Source organism: Phaethon aethereus, assembly GCF_964289735.1.
Source record: "Phaethon aethereus genome assembly, chromosome: 7".
Taxonomy (NCBI): domain Eukaryota; kingdom Metazoa; phylum Chordata; class Aves; order Phaethontiformes; family Phaethontidae; genus Phaethon; species Phaethon aethereus.
In genome coordinates this window covers 21,340,542-21,356,697 of record NC_138583.1, presented here as the reverse complement: position 1 = coordinate 21,356,697, position 16,156 = coordinate 21,340,542, and the positions used below count along the sequence as shown (strand labels likewise).

The 16,156-nt window shown below is 43.4% G+C and overlaps 1 protein-coding gene across 2 annotated transcripts in view; it reads left to right on the top strand.

The window, feature by feature from the left end:
- Positions 1 to 534: 534 nt before the first annotated feature.
- Positions 535 to 16,156, top strand: part of ARHGAP22 (Rho GTPase activating protein 22) — a gene marked incomplete at both ends in the record, with an annotated part of 157,080 nt that continues 141,458 nt past the window's right edge. For both annotated transcript variants that reach the window (XM_082002286.1, XM_082002285.1), the window contains one exon: positions 535 to 568. In XM_082002286.1, coding sequence (XP_081858412.1) covers positions 535 to 568 — 34 coding nt within the window. The remainder of the gene's footprint in view (positions 569 to 16,156) is intronic.

The following is a 16,156-nucleotide window of genomic DNA, read 5'->3' as shown; positions in this document are numbered from 1 at the left end:
GATGCAGTGCTCAGCAGGAGCTCTCTGGACCAGCGCACTTGGTGTTTCTCCTAACGCACAACCCTATCAGATGCGCAAGCTTCTCGGCGTGTGCTTACTGCCCTTTTTTTCCCCCCTGGCTCGGAGAGATTCAGCTCCTGATCTGGTCCTTGTCGAGTCAAAGCGTCTGTTGAGCGCGATCGGAGGAAGATGCAGAGGGGGAGTGCGGGATCAGCGCTGCTCCCTGAAAGAGGCATATTAATAACACTGATGCATGGCCAATTAACAGAAGGAGCCAGGTCCAGCCCTCGTGTCTGCGTGCTAGTGATTTATCGACAGCAATTACTGAGGCACTTAATGTCTCGTTTGGATGGGAATTAATTCGAGGCCGGATAAATAATGCATTCGGGTTTATTTAGCCCCATGTGAAGCGTCGCCCCGGAGTCAGAGCTGGAAGTGCAGCGAAGTGGCGCTGGCACGGGGCGCGGCGATGCGCGGGGCGGCGGCCGGGGCCGGGAGCTGAGGCTGCCGGCAGCGGCGCGCCCCGCCGGGAGCATGCTGAGCCCCAGGATCAGGCAGGCCAGGAGAGGTGAGTGTGCCCCCCCGAGCGCCTCGCGTTGTGGGGCGGGGGGCCGTCTGCCGGCACGGGGAAACTCGCCGGCGGTGGCGGAGAGCCTGCACCCCTGCCCGCGGAGCCCCCCCGAGCCGCAGTGGTCGCCCCCCGGCAGAGCCCGGCAGAGCGAGGCTGATGCCCCGGTGGCCGAAGCCGGGCCTGGGGAGGGCAGCCGGAGTGAGCGGCCGTTGCAAAGGTTCGGGGAGAATGAGCGCAGGAGGAGGGGACCTGCACTTGTGCTCACCACCGTCGGCTGCAATGTCAGGGCAGAACAGGAGGGATAATTAAAAAATTGAACTCCATCCTGGGATTCGACAGAGCCCTTCCACCCCTGTGGAGGTTGCTAATGCTGTGTTTGTAATGCTGAAATTCATTATAACACCTGGAAACAGTTGTGACAAAGTTCACCTGCAGCATCTTGGAGAAGCAGTTTGCTGTAGCATGTTATCCATCCAGGGCTGGAAGCAGGCGGTGGGGAGAGTCGTTCTGTGTGAGCTGTGGGCAAGACAAAGGAAAGAAGGAAGGAAAATCTGCCCTGATTTTGCAACAGCTGCTTTGAGCAGTCGTTCAGACCTGCAAGGTATAGTATGCAGTGTTTGCAAAGTGATCAGCTGGGGCTGGGCACAGCCGGTGTTTCCACTCCAGCTCGCCTGGAGGAGATGCCTTGGCAGGAGATGTATTGTGTGATCTCCTGCTGCAGCGCCAGTTCCTCGTTTGACATGGCATTTGTTGAGCATCATTGCCATTTGCAGCCTAATGACAGTCTCAGAAGGATATCTTCCCACCCATCGGAAATGGAGGCTAGATTAATGTCATTTAGGAGGAAAAGCAGACGCGGTCAGAAGAGTATGTAAGGATCAGGTTTTTCTTCAGCTATGCCAGCATTATAAAATAGGGAAGTGTCACTGGTTCTAGCTGCTGTGAGTCTGAGACAGATACGTCCAGCTGAATGTCACTTTGCATCGTATATAAAAGCAGTATTACATGCTGAACAGTCCTTAAAATACCAAGAGCCCATTAAATAGCTGTTAGTATCTTGGAAGGAAGAAGCTTCCTGCCATCTGGAGGTGTCAGGCTCAGATATGTACAGCCTCACGCACAGTAAAGTCGTATGTACTTATTTTTTAGTTACACAATTTTGTAGAAGTTCAGCAAGTCTTTTGTAGGTGCTGTCTCTTTGCCATCCCCCTTCTAAACGGTGTCTAATCTCCTTTCGGTGTTTAATACATTTGTTATTCAGCATTTCTGTGGGCTGTTATAGCTCTAATGAGACAAGCTAAATGATGTGACTAGGGTGGCACAAGAAGTCTGTGTCAGAGCAAGGAACAGAGGCTTTCACAACTGTATGCCTGCCATTCTTCCAGTTTCTTCAATTCATCTGGAAGAGACTAAGTTGTATATTAATACATACTGAAGTCTAGTTATGGGGCAGATATTATTCTAGATCCCTGTGGGCTACTGATGCTTGGGGGACAAACTGTAGTATACCTTTGTGACTCAGTTTCAATTTATAGCAGTATATTGTCATTCTCTCAGGGTTTGTTCTGTTTGGTTCATTAACTGTGCAGTGGTAGGCTTATTTCTGAGTGAATTTAGAAATTGTGAAAAGATGGCTTTTGAAACTTCAGGAATTTTCCTACTTTTGCAATGCCATGGCAAAGCACTGGTAATCTCTTACAAAGGTTACAAAGTAGAACCTAATCCTGAAAGGTTCTTCTATAGCTCTTGTTCACAGGAGCTGTAAACAGGCAGTGCTGAAGATGCTGAATGCTTCTTGAAGGTAAGTGTCCCACCTTGCAAGGCTGAGCTGAATGTGAAATGGTAGCTCCTGCTCCCTGGACTATCAGTTGGGATTGCTAATGAAGGGTCAGGTGGTAAATGGAGGGTAAGCAAAGTATTGAGAAGGCTGCAAGAATCTCTTGCTGACAGTGAGCATCAATAAAGGCAGGAGATCTGCTGCAAGCTGCTGCATGAGCTTGGCTGACTTCTCAGAGTAGTGGCTGTTAACCTCCACCATTGAGGAGGCAGTTGTGCATGGGAGGCAGTGTGACTTCTCTGAGCAGACAGAATGAAGAGCAGGGATGAGGACAGATACACTGGGTACAGCCTGTGGTTTCACCTGTGTGATAGGAGGCACCAATAAAGCTGAACCTAGGGTTGTTCATGTATTTGGTGTGGAATTCCTGTGATTGAACTATTCAAACCACTTTGTGTGTGTGTCCACCTCTGCTTCAGGCTTCATTCCTTCCTTTGTGCAAGTAGGAATGCTTCATCAGTTCCCGTTGTATTTCCAAATCTTTGCTGAGAATGTACCTTTAAACCTTCACTTGTGAAGTCTGATGCTGTCATTTTTGTTTGACTTGTGGATGGTCCTTAAGGAATCTTCTGGGTTTAAAGACATTCAGGCTTTTGAAAATGCTGAGTCTGGACTTGAGCCTGGCATCTGGGGTGTAGTTCTTAACATCTGTGAAAAGTATGGTAGGGAACAAAGATAGTTTGCCTTACTAGAGGTAACTGTCAAGTGTAATGCAGTCTCTGCTGTTACATCAGCAAACTCATACCTGTAACTCAGAAACATGCGCTCAGAACTACATTATGTTTTCACTAGACCTAGGAAGGTGTAAAATCTCACAGACTGAAAACCTTAATGTGCATAAATGGGCTTTCTGGAAAATTATTCATCCTGGTTAGGCCTGAATGGATTTTGCATTACTTTTTCATCTACAGTGTTTTATGTATAGCAATTGGCAGAGTCCGGGATTCTGAAATAAGTGACTGCCACGGAAAACATCTATTTTCACATTCTTTCTGTGTGATGGGGCATAGAAATACTGCCTTCCAGAGTGGAGGCAAGAGAACTTTCAGCATGGGGAGCAGGGAAAGTGGTTTTTAGACTACACCCTTCAGTCACAAGAAACGCATTTTTATTTCATTGTTTTTAAGAGCTGAAAAAAAATGATACAAAACATTTGCTCCTTGGTTTGAAAAGTCTCAAACAGGTTATACCTGACCAGTTGCATTTAAATGTGCTAGGAAATGGAAGCTGGACTGACTACAAGCTTATGCATTTGTTTTTGAATAAGGGGTGTGATGGGATTGCCCTCTATAGCAAGCTTTAGCCCGCTGACATGATAGATTTTTACAGTATTCCTGTCTTTAGCACAGTCTATCTCAGTTGTATAGGTACTTCTCTCCTTACTGGGACTTTGTACTAACGGGTGTCTGACATGGAATTGTCTGCACTTCTCTGGCCTATTATTTCCATTTGCGGCATGCTCGTACATATGTTACAGTATGTTGAAAATTTTCTTCACAGTCATAGTAATTAAACTTTTTTTTGTTTGCTTAATTAAAACTTAGAGCCTGGAAAAAGTGATGGGAGACATTTTGGCTAGCTATCGTGCTGCAGATGAACTGGTTTTACATCAGGTATCCTTCAGCATGGCTGTAGTAGAACAGAGTTATTTCCTCCTCTCTTTTTTCCTTCTCTGAAATGTGCCATAATTCAATTTCAATGAAAAGTGGGCTTTATCATCCTTAAAATGTTTCTAAGGATAATGTGTGCTAATGCTGCCAGGAGGGACTTTAGAGAGTGAAGTACTATTATAGCCCTCTGGGAGTGTGCACATTTACAATGTAAGTTTCGTGTGCTTGCAGTGGGGACAGCTAGGTTTTAATATTCAATGCCTTTGCAATGGTGTCATTGTATTTTTAATGAAAGTGTTGTGTCTTTGATTACAGGAGCATGAATACCCTGTATTTAAACTGCTTTTTTATGGCAGTAAGGATACATGATTGCATGATTTCTCTATCAATCTCTGTCCTAACAATTTTTGAGCTGCTTGGCTAAATCCAACCATATTTGAAAGCAGAAAAGGAGTGTCAAAATATATTTGACTCCTATAAACTCAAAGAAAATTGGTGTCAGGACAGAGGAAATATAACCATATCTGTACATCTAGGGAAAACTGTCACATAGTACTCAACAGAAATATATGTTCTGAAAGATAATGCCCAACTGACCGTCCAAAAGACACATATTGGCTGTCCTGTAACAGCACACATGTATTCAAGTCAGCCAAAAAGCTAAGGGATGTAGGAATGTATTGGGTTGTCAGGGATGTGTAAGGAACTGGGTATTTGAGGAAGATGAAGAAACAGCTTTGTGTAAGTTTGAGGAACAGATAGAGGAACTGGTGGTAGAAGAATATAAGGCAGTAATCAGTGGAAATGCAGACTTCCTTAATTCTGCAGACTGAAAGCATATTATTTAATACAAAAGCAAATGACAGTTTTGAGAATTACAGTAGTACACTTTGGAATCTACATGAGCATTTTAGGGTTAGAAGTGGGCTTTTGAAACAAATCTAATTTTCCTCACTTACTGCACTTCAGTTATGTCATGAAGCAGTCTCAGAATAAACAAACTAGAATTCCTTTTGGATTGAACTAAGTGGGAAGATATTTTCAGGAGTGTACCCAATGCTCTCCAGCCACTAGTGGGTATTCAGTCCATAAGATCAGAATAGAACTAGTCCAAAACAGAGTCTGCTGAAATGCATATGTAGCATGGATATTGGTTCCCTGCCATTAACTAACAGATCCACTCCTAATGGTCTGCACTATTTGCTAATTTAGATATCTTGGGAGTTGTCAAAGAGTCACAAGACATTGGTGTTCAGAACTGATAATTTTATGTTAATCCATTACTTAGGTGGCCAACAAATCACTGCCATAGTATCTCAGAACTTAACAATTCAAAATGTATTTATCTTTGCACATGCACATTTCACAGGTAACATTTACATTCTGTGGATTAGGGAAAAACCCTTGGCCACATATGAAGTCCAAGGCAGAGCCAGGTCTTGAAATGAGTTTCACAAAGTGTACATGAAAAAATACTGGATTATCCTTCCTTCTTAGTCAACAGCTTTTCACTGGTCATTTTCTGTCATCAGAACACATCCAATTCCTAAGAACTCATCAGTTAAGAACAGCTTAGACATATAAATGCAACCCTGCAACTTTATTTCTTGAGTAAATGGAGGGCATCAGCATAATAGGATTGAACATACTGGTATGAAATTGTGGGGGATGCCTCCAGGAACTTTTTTTCTGTACCAGAAACATAGGGTGATTGGGGTCATCCCTCTGGAGATTTCTTGTCTAAAGAAAATGACATTATTAATCACTTCTTCAAGACAGTCTTAATCACAGCAGAAGGCTATCAAACGGTCAGGAGTTCTCATCTATCCTGAGTTTGCCAGGCTCAGGAATAAGCTTTGATGATGATGGATGACACCTAAGGAAACATGAATTAGGCATTTTTTTAGACCAGTGAAGGTGACCTCTGACTCTGTTAGAAGACGCTGTTTGTTCGGAGTCATATTTGGTCTGGCCAGTTAATAATTCTTCAGTATCACTGAACTTCAGGTTCCAGGAGTTGGACCTCATCTAAGAGGCAACCCCACAGCCCCAGCAGCGTACACAGGTAGCAGGACAATCTGTACAACAGGCAGAGCTGAGATGAGGCCCAGCAAGTGAAAAAAAAAAAAAACCAACAAAAAACAGTGGTTAAAGGAGACTTTAACAAAAAGGAGAAAAAGAAACAGTGTGCAACTCAGTTTGAAAAAGGACATGGCAGAGAGAAGACGTTAGGAACAGTGAAATAAATACATTTCATAGGGACCCAGACGCTATCAAACAGTCCTAAGTGCACTCAGACTTGTCTGTTTACCAAGGCATCAACCTTCCACCTTCAGGCTGTTCTCCAAGTCCTCCACAGAGAGGAGACAATCCTGCTGTCCCGTGCACAACAGGAGTTCAATGTCATGTTTCTATTTTCCTCCTGGTATTAGGGGAGAACTGGTGGCCACCTCAACTGCTGCAGAGGCCAGTTTGCCATGCTGCTGGAGCAGTTCCTGCACCTCAGAGACTGCTCAAGTGGAGGCAGCTCCTCAGGCTGTGTGAAGAGTCCTCTTTCTGCTGGCCAGTGAAAGGTGGAAAAGGGGAACTCGCCCATCTGTCTAGTTCCCCTCACCAAACCACAGCTTAGCACCTGCAGCCTCTTAGCTCTGCAAAGAGGAACACCAGTGCCTCCACAGCCCCACACTTGGCTCTGGTTTGAGGGGCTGATGATGCACACAGCTATTCTAGAGCATGTGGGAGGCCAGCACCTTGGCACCTCCATCTTACCAGGCAAATAATAACACCCAGCTTCTTACTCCTGGAACCAAGGTAAACAGCCCTGGAGCTGTGAACTCCTCCAAACATTTCCTTCAGCCCACCAACATTGCTGGGAGCACATCAGCCCCCAGGGCAGGGAGTGATCAGTGTGACCAGCTGCAGCTGGTGTAGCAGAGCCACCATTAATGAGAAGCCCAGCTGTGAGGGGGAGGTTCACTAACCCTCTTCCTTAAATGTGTGATTCTTTAAGGCAGGAGAGGCATTTCCAGGAGCTGTGCTCTAGAAAGGTACGTGGGTAGAAAGCTAGGATGAAGTGTTAGTAAATATTATTTGGTTTATGGCTCACAGTTTGTGAGTTGGTGGAGGGGGGAGGAGGAGGAGGAGGAGGAGGAGGAGGAGGTGGTTGCCCTTCCTGTGGTGTGGGTCTGGGTTTCATCTTTTTGCTTTGGAGGAATGTAGGATAAAGCTACTGCATTGAGTTTGTAAACCCTAAGGCAATAGTACAGGGGCTGTGGAGGGAGGCATTGGGGTTGGAGCTTGTGCACTGCTGGATTAACTGCCCTGAAGGCAGTGGGAAGAAGTAGACCTGGACTAGAGGGTAAAGTGTGGGGCAGAAGTGAACAAGGAGGGAGCTGGATGTCCCTTATCATCTGCAACCCTAGGGAGGTGAATGCAGCAGGGAATTACTTCTACCCTTTGGTATCAGGTCAGTCTCTTGGTACTGTGTTGCTTTGGTGTAGGGGTGTGCAGCGGTGAGCTATCAGTTGTGTGCTGTAATTACTTTCTCTGTTGTCCTGGTTCAGTGGCCATATGCATATACAGAAAGGATCAAGAAAGGGATATTTGTGGGATTCCTCCAGAGACAGGTTCAGATTCCCACTCTTGCTTTATGGTGTGCCTATGAAGAAGGGCCTGGGCTGTTCAAAAGTATAGTCTTCTCATATCTATAGAGGTGCCCTTCTCTTTCCACACAGGATTTGTGGTGTGTGCTGAAGTAAGTGCTGCTCTTGGTGATGGCAGCTTTCTGTCCCTGCCTGAAGGCTCAGGCAGGAAATCACTCTCCTTAGGAAAAGCCCTGAAGTTTGCAGGCAGGCACCAGCTTATTAAGCACAGGCAATCTGAACTTGAAATAATGAGCCATGGCCTCACCTCCTGGGGAGGGGAAGGGGTCTTGAGAAAGAGCAGTAATCCTGCTCAGGATAGCAGGACTGCTGGGGAGAGAACTTGTGGGGAGGGAATTAAATATTAAAAAATGAAAAAGCCATAGGTTTTCTAATTACTTGTAAAACACCCACTGAGTAAGTACAGGGTGAAACTGGCAGGGTTGTGAAGAGCACAGTGGAAGCACTACAAACACTAGCACCTCTCTCCTGGAAGGACAGTCATCTACTACTTTTAGTGCCTGTATAAATGTATTTCCCTTCATTGCAAGGTTACTACCAGAATTACTTTTTTCCTTGCTGGCTTTCCCTTTACATTTGTGGTAGCTGACAGGCAAGCACAGCAGCATAAAGAGCTTAAATTTGTTTTCTCCAGCTCACTGCATTATGGGCAGAGGTAGCTTGAGGCAACGATGAAGTCACTTGCACACTGTGGTGGGAAGGGGAAGCCCCTTGATGAGGCTGCAGTATGAACTGTCTGGTGAACTGGAAGAGGAAAGGATCTATCTGTAGAATCTGCCCAGGTCTGCATGTGTTCAAGGTATTTAAAAGTAACATGGGGGAGCTGCTGCTGACAGTGCTTCCAATGTGCGTTCCTTCCACAGAGCTTTTGTGTGTCCCTTGTACCCAAAAGGCAGTAAATGTAAAAAGTCAGGGAAGTGGTGAATTCCCCAACATTGGACACTTTTAAGGCACAGCTGGACAGGGTGCTGGGCCATTTTGTTTAGACCGTGCTTTTACCAAGAAAGATTGGACCAGATAATCCTTGAGGACCCTTCCAAGCTGGTATTCTATGATAAATTGGTCTTTACGAAGAGCTAAAGAGAGGACATACTAGATCTTTGCTGCAGCTTAAAGTTACTTGCGATATCCTTTCTCTTAAAGGCAGGTCTTAAGAATTATTTATGCTTCAATAAGATAGTTATTCTGTGAACTGGTATTGAAATTTATAGAACAAACCTATGGTATAAGGAGTTAAATGACAAGGAAGCTGTATACGTTGGTGCTGAGGTGAGAACTGATTCTGTTGCAGGGGAAAGCATTGGGTTGATTGTGATCTGTTTGGGAGAATTGTAGGCGCAGGGTTAATGCTTATTTCTGTGCAGACCTCCAGTTTAGGAGGAGCCACACTTACTTTATTAACCAGTGACATCTTATTACTAATACTTATAGCTAAATAATCTAAGTTGGGTAATTAGATTCAGAGTATGAATTAATGTTGGAGTAAGAAGTCCTGGATTTGTTCTGCCTTTGTCCCCAAATCAACCCTGGCAGTAGGGCAAGACACCTAGCCACCTGTGGTAAAGAGAAGGAAGCAGTTTTTTGCACATTGAAAATAAGTGCAACAAATGTTGAAACAGGCACATTGAACTCTTGGCTCAATGCTATGTCCTGAGAGGTAGGGTGGGAATCAATAGCCTCCTGATGTTTGAATGATGCAGTCTTGACCAGGACGCCACAATACTTGGTGCTGTACAAGCCCAGGGTACTAGTCCCAGCTCCAATCTGAATGTTGTCATGGTCAGCATTTTTTGTTTGTTCTTCAGTGCACTGTGGCTGTGAAGGCTATAAAAATTAAGCCTTAAAGCCACACCTGCAGGGAGGATTACAAGAGACTTTTGCTGAGTGCAGAGGGAGCACAAGGTATTCATTCAGGTCTTCCTTCTGTGACCTGATTTGGCTCACTAAAATAGCAGGAAGAAAAAAATCTGAGAGAACTTTCTGCTGTTCCAGTGAGTAACTATTCTTAGAAAAAGGTCTCACCTTGTCAGTTAAGTGTATGAACGTAAGGCTGGGTGTATCAGCAGAAGGAAGGAGCATTGTGGGTGTAGGGAGAAGAGAGTAGGACTTCTCTCTTCTGGAAGCAGTGAGCTGTAGCTCAGCATGGTTGCCCATGGAACAGCTTTGCCAGCAGCACCACTGCTTGTCAGGTAGGCAGCTCTCTAACCAACCAGATGGAGAAGTTATGTAGCTTTCCAGAGATTCCCTGTGGAGGGAGGCATTGGGGTTGGAGTTTGTGCACTGCTGGATTAACTGCCCTGAAGGCAGTAGGAAGAAGTAGACCTGGACTAGAGGGTAAAGTGTGGGGCAGAAGTAAACAAGGAGGGAGCTGGGTGTCCCTTCTCATCATCTGCAACCCCAGGGAGGTGAATGCAGCAGGGAATTACTTCTACTCCTTGGTACCAGGTCAGTCTCTTGGTACTGTGCTGCTTTGGTGTAGGAGTGTGCAGTTCTAACCAACCAGATGGAGAAGTTGTGTAGTTTTCCAGAGATTCTGCCAAGGTTCAGTGGGAGTGGAGAGCTAGTGCTTGGGTTTGCTAGATAGTTTTGTAGTCCATTGTGTGTGACAAGTGGGTGTGCTTTAAAGTGACACACAAAATGGCTATGACCTAAGTGCTGATCTGTCCTCTGAATAGTCTGCAGTGGATTCAATTGGGAGCGATCAGAGGATGGTGCAGATAAAGGAACCTGAAAATTAAAATACAGTCTTTTGCTGGGAGCAGGTTTCTGTACTTGGGCTACCTATCAACAATTGATTTTTGCAATAACAAAGGGCATGTCAAGTGGAATTTGGGTCTCTGACCTACTGCTTACAGAGCTCACTCATGATCAGTAAGAAGAAGAGGTAAGCATATCCTTGACTCCCCCTGCCTTACCCCCCCCCTCCCCCCCCCCAAATAAAAAATAATTTAATCTCTCTTGACAATGAAGCTGGCCTGAACCCACCATCTATTGGTGTAGGCTAGCATAAGTCTATAATGGACTGGCCCTTCAGCTTCTGTGTGTCCGTTTCAGTACTTAACAAATAAATGAAGCATGTGAGTATTACTTGAGTGACTAGTGTTCAGTTCATGGAGCTTGTAGCTCTCTAACCTTGCCTCAGGAGTACAGAGTATTACCTCATTGTTTCTTGCCTTTTGTGTTTATATTCATTGACTTAGAGAAAACTATGCTAAATGGCATGCTTAATATACGACCTGCAAGAAGCTATGCAAATCTATTTCTAGGCCACTGTTAGTGAAGAAAATGTTGGGAGCATGATGAAGGCAAATTTGAATGGTTGTATTCTAATGTATTTTGTGCACTCTGTCATAGAGAAACTAATTCATACTGCTGCATGAGTTTGGGCTTTTTGCTGTAGCGAAGTGATGGATACTGAAAGGAAGATATAAGCATTGCACCCCTTAGTGAGATATCATCTGTTGAGAAATAAAGAGCCAGTAGTTGGGATGCTAAATGAATGATGTCTTTGTTCCTTGTCCTATCACAGACTTTTTTGCAACAGTTTCTTTTGCCTGTTCTGTATATGCTTCTATGCACACTGTACAGATGCAGCCATGCTGCTACTTTGGGTACACTGGGAGTAGTAAAACTAGAGATGGGAATGGCTGGGTTCAGCAGCTAAGACTACTGACAGTTCCACCAACTGTGTGCCTCTCTCCTTAGCCTAAGCTACTGGGTCAGTAGGTGGATCCTGTCCAGTCTTCATCTGAAGTAGTTAGGGTTATCTACATAAGCATCCATTTTGGTCTGGATCAATGGCATGCTTTTGAAGCAGATCTCCTGATCATTCCTACCTACTGTGCTTTGATTGGTGTTTTGTTATAGTCTTGGATTACTTCTGAATGAAAATGTGTTCCATGTGCAGCATGCTTCCATGGTCAATCTGAATAAAATCCCTGAAATAAGTGTTGTATAGATGGTGGGTCTGTGGTACCAGCTGTTCCTCCCTACTTGTTCCACCCTACACCTGGTGTGCTCTACTAGTTTGTAATATAGACCAGGCCAAATTCCCAGTTCTACACAGAAAATGCATGCTACCTCATCTCAATACTGACAGTTCTCAGTGTTTTTCCACAATTGATTGTGTTTTTTAGAATAAAGTACTTCACTTTACTAGGTGGTAAATCAGTAGGTTGGTCTGTTGTACCAGAAAAAATCAAGCCATTGCGCTTCCACCTTGGCACTTATCCATGATCTAATGCTAGTGGTTTGATAAGACTGGCATGGCTTTTTGTATTTATAGGGCACTCTTGTGAACAGCTGGTGGCAGGTTACCTATGGAATTTAAGGTTTAGTCATTGACAGGTGCCAAAACCCCCACATATTCACACAACCTGGGGCAGTAATTCAAATCCTTTTCAAAATACAAGTTTAAACTCTTTAAATGAATGTTCTGTGGACTTGAGACCTGCTGGCCGTCTTGCTACTAGTGACAACAAAATAAGTTTGGGACATCTTCATAAAACAGGCTTAAAGGTCTCCAGATGGTCAACAAGGTCTCCAGAGCTGGAGTGAAATGTCAACCAACAAACCAATGCCCCTTTACCTATATGATAGCAGCAATGGATTGCCAAAATCCTTACCTCTTCTGGAGTCCAAGATGCCATGAATTTGTAACAATAGTTTGAAGATGAATGTACATTGTTCTTCAGGAGTAAAGGGCCAAATTATCCTACTGACTATGTGTTGTTTGTTTTTTTTTTTAAAGTTTGGTGTGGGGTGCATTAATTATCAAATAGACTACTAGATCAATAAACTACTAGAATAGAGTTTTCCTTGACTTGTGGAAAGGCCCTGCATTAATGTATATGGGTATGTGATTCTGTATTTGTATTCTTTGATGCAATAAAGACAAGCCATTAACAGGTAATCTGTTAGCATATTTCATGGAAGCCTTGAACCTTTGTGTCATTCTAAAAGATAACTAAGATTGAAGCTGATTCCTTCAGCCTGATTCTCCCCACTGCCTTGTTTAGGTGCACTACCTGCAAACTTTTGCAAAGTAACTCTGATTAGTAAAGTGGCTTTTATGGTCACATTGCACAGGTCACTGGAGTATAAAATTATTTTTCTGATTTAGAGCACGCCTTATAAAAGAGCTTACTATACCATTTGTAAGGTAGTGAAAGGTCATGGCTATTGCCATGAACACTACAAAGAAGACGGAGATTAATTTCTTCACGCCAGTCAAGAAGCAACTGCCCTCAAATTAGTGTCTTTGCCTTTTGGTTTTGACCATGTTCTGTAAATGCTGTACTGTAGGTGGAAAACAGGCATAGTTTTCCTTTGTAGAACACGTAGAAAATGCTGCATGCTTATTGAAGATTGATACCAATATCTGAGCCTGCTCAGGTGATCCTAGAAAGGGTATAGGCAACTTTAAATGTATGAGCTTATGGCATGGTAAGGCTACGCAGCTTTCAGTGCCAGATGCAGTATGCATAGTACAACAGTGTTTTTCACGTGTGCTAACCTGCTAGCTAGCAGGAAATCTTGCCTCCTGTTTTGCCAGGTGCTCACCGTTAAAGCATGCTGGAAAGAATTTATGCAGTCTAGTTTTATTCTTCAGAAATCCTTGGTGCATGTGCAGTTCCCTTCTCTTTCCCTTTTGCCACTGAGAAAGCACTGACTGATCTGGCAGTGCAAAAGAGATAAGAGATAAGAACCTTTAGGAAATAGCAAATTATCTTGAAAGCAGAAACCTCAGCTTTTGGTCTTAGGAGTTCTGAGAGGGGATGAACCTGTGTTGTGGAGACAGGGTGCTCCTTCATGAACAAGTCTAGTTTCCCAGTCCATCTGGACTCCTTTGTGGAGACGTTGATGCATCTTCTGCTATAGTGTATAGTTTATTTCTTGTCAGAGTCCTTCAGGCTGACTCAAGTTCTTTGGCCATAGTTGTGCTCTGTAGCTGAAATGTGCTTTTTAGCCACTCCCTTGCTATTCAGAACTTCTTTCATCCATCTCTTTGCTCTTTCTGCTCAAAAGGCTGTGGGTTTTTTTGTTTGTTTTTGATTTTTGTTTTTAAACAGAATGCATCTTACCTATAGGTAAATATCTATAACCAAAGTTCTTGCCCTTCAGGTAAGGACTGAAAGGTATTTTACCCTGTATATGTAGCCAGTTTCTAATAGCAATCATCCCTAGTCTGAGAGTGAAATTATACTAGTTTATGTTGGATTTTGGATTTATGAAGTGGCCTTAGGGACTGCAGTTGTTCTTGCAGGAACTTAATAATAGCAAGTAAATATTTGTACAAACATATCCTTCCTTCAGACTGTCAGAATCTTTTTCTTGGCAAGCCTACCTGCTTTCGTATGTGCAGTCTGGTATCCCAGCCATTTCAGAAAATAGACGTTACTAGACAAACATATGTAAAGCTAATTGTCTTCCTGCTTTTCCTGCAGTTGGACAGTAAAGTTACAGGATTGCTTCCAGTGTAATCCACATATAGTTTCTCTTGGAAAAAATTATGGATTTCCAGACCCATTTATTTTTCCTTTCATTTTCTTCAGCAGTATCTGATGGGTGGCTATGAAAAGTGATTTTCCAGAGCAAAATATCTTTTCATATTTTTAATACATCTGAAAGAAAAACAAATCAAGGAAAGGAAGTAGAACACAGCACATTGTCTTGGTCTATAAAAATGTTCTGAATACACAGGTGTAGCTTTATTGAATAGAAGTCATGGAACACAACCTGGTCTTACGGTAGTGTTTCTGAATGTGGTAAGTGTCCTCCAGGTCACAAAATGTGAGCAGGCACGTGGCTGTGTAGCACCCTTTTGTTTCTGTACAGATTGCTAATCTATTTAGTTTGAGGGAACTAAAAGCCCTTGCCAATTTCTTGTAACTGATATCCTTCTAGTTGTCTGAACATCTCATCACTAAACACTTAAAACATTCTGCCTTTAATTGCTTTGCTTATTGTATTTCAAGATGCTAAATTCTCAGATTGTGTTGAGGAAGTGTCTTGGTTTCCTTTGTGCTCACTGGCTGTGGTATCTTAGCAATCAAATCTAAACACAGATGTGTAGCAGAGACAGAAAACAAATCTAAACCAGGTATTTTATTTCCTACAGTTTGGTGAAAGGAAATGTAGTATCTCTAAGGCATGTGACTCTTGTGTTTTTCAGTGCATCCATTTTTGAGGCAAAATTTGAATTAAATAAAACAACTAGAATATTGTTTATAGTATGTGAAACCACTTCCCTTTGTGGCTAGTACTTTAAACAAAGACTATATCAGAAATAATACATAGTGTCACTATGTCATTAGACTGAGGAAACACTAGAGCAAAATGCTTTCACTGTAGGACAGTTTGTCATCCAGAATCAATTATAATGGCTATATTGATTTAAGCTAACTGCCTATGAAATGTCAAAAGATTACAACTTTAATTGATATTGAATTGCATTGACTTGATTCACTTTCCATGTCCCTGATTTAAGTAGGTACTCATTGACTGCTCAAATCTGTAGTGGTGTTCAGAGCTGTGAGCAGAAGAGATTGTATCATGTTGCCAGGCAGGACTGAGCTCAGGAAGGGAGGGATGGCATGGATAGGGAAGGGAAGAAGTTGTCTATGTTATGTGCCTGTTTAGGGTAGAAAACAGACGTGATGAGAAAACAAGAATGTGTATATTGCTTGGAGGCAGGTCTGAGTTGCAGAGAAGCTCTTGTAGAAGTGTCTGGCGCTCTGTTAAAGGAGCAAGGAAGAGAAATGGAGAAAGAGTAGCTTCAGACAGGGCTGAGTTGGGATGGGGATAGGGATTGCCATCTCTCTAAGGAATGGCAGTGTCACTCCGTCCGATTTGGTTCATCCACTCCTTAGAATAATCTTTGAGTTTGCTGTTAAAGACATGGCAACCAATTGTGGAGTCTTGGGTGGGGACCTTATTTAGCACAGCCCAGGTATTTGCACAACGGGCATTGATCATCCACCCCCTGCTGCCTTTGCTCGTGTTCCTCCTCCCATCTTCGTCTAAGAGAACTTCCATATGCCAGTGTCACTTCCAGTCACAGGAGTATTTTTCAAGGTCTGTGATTCTGATTCTTGTCTTCAAATGATTTGTCATACCAAAAAACAGGCTTGGCTCATTGTTAGTGTCACCTATGGGGAGCAAGGATATGGGTCCACCTGGCCTGTTGTAATCTTGCTGTGCTGTAATTGCCTTGTTTCCCTGCTTCTGAGTGGGGATGTCCTGTAGCTGGCATTTCAGTGCTGCTGTGCTGTGCAAATGAATCTTAAACCTTTTTTCCAAGGAGAGCCTGAATCCTTTCTGCATTGATTTCTTTTTAGTAGTTGGGTGTATCGCTGAATCAATAATCCGCTAACAAAAATGTGAAGAGCAAAATCCAACTATGTGGTGGTATTGAAAAGGCATTACTGGATCAGAACTCTAGAGCATGCAAAGTATTTGCCGAGTTGTTGTGAGT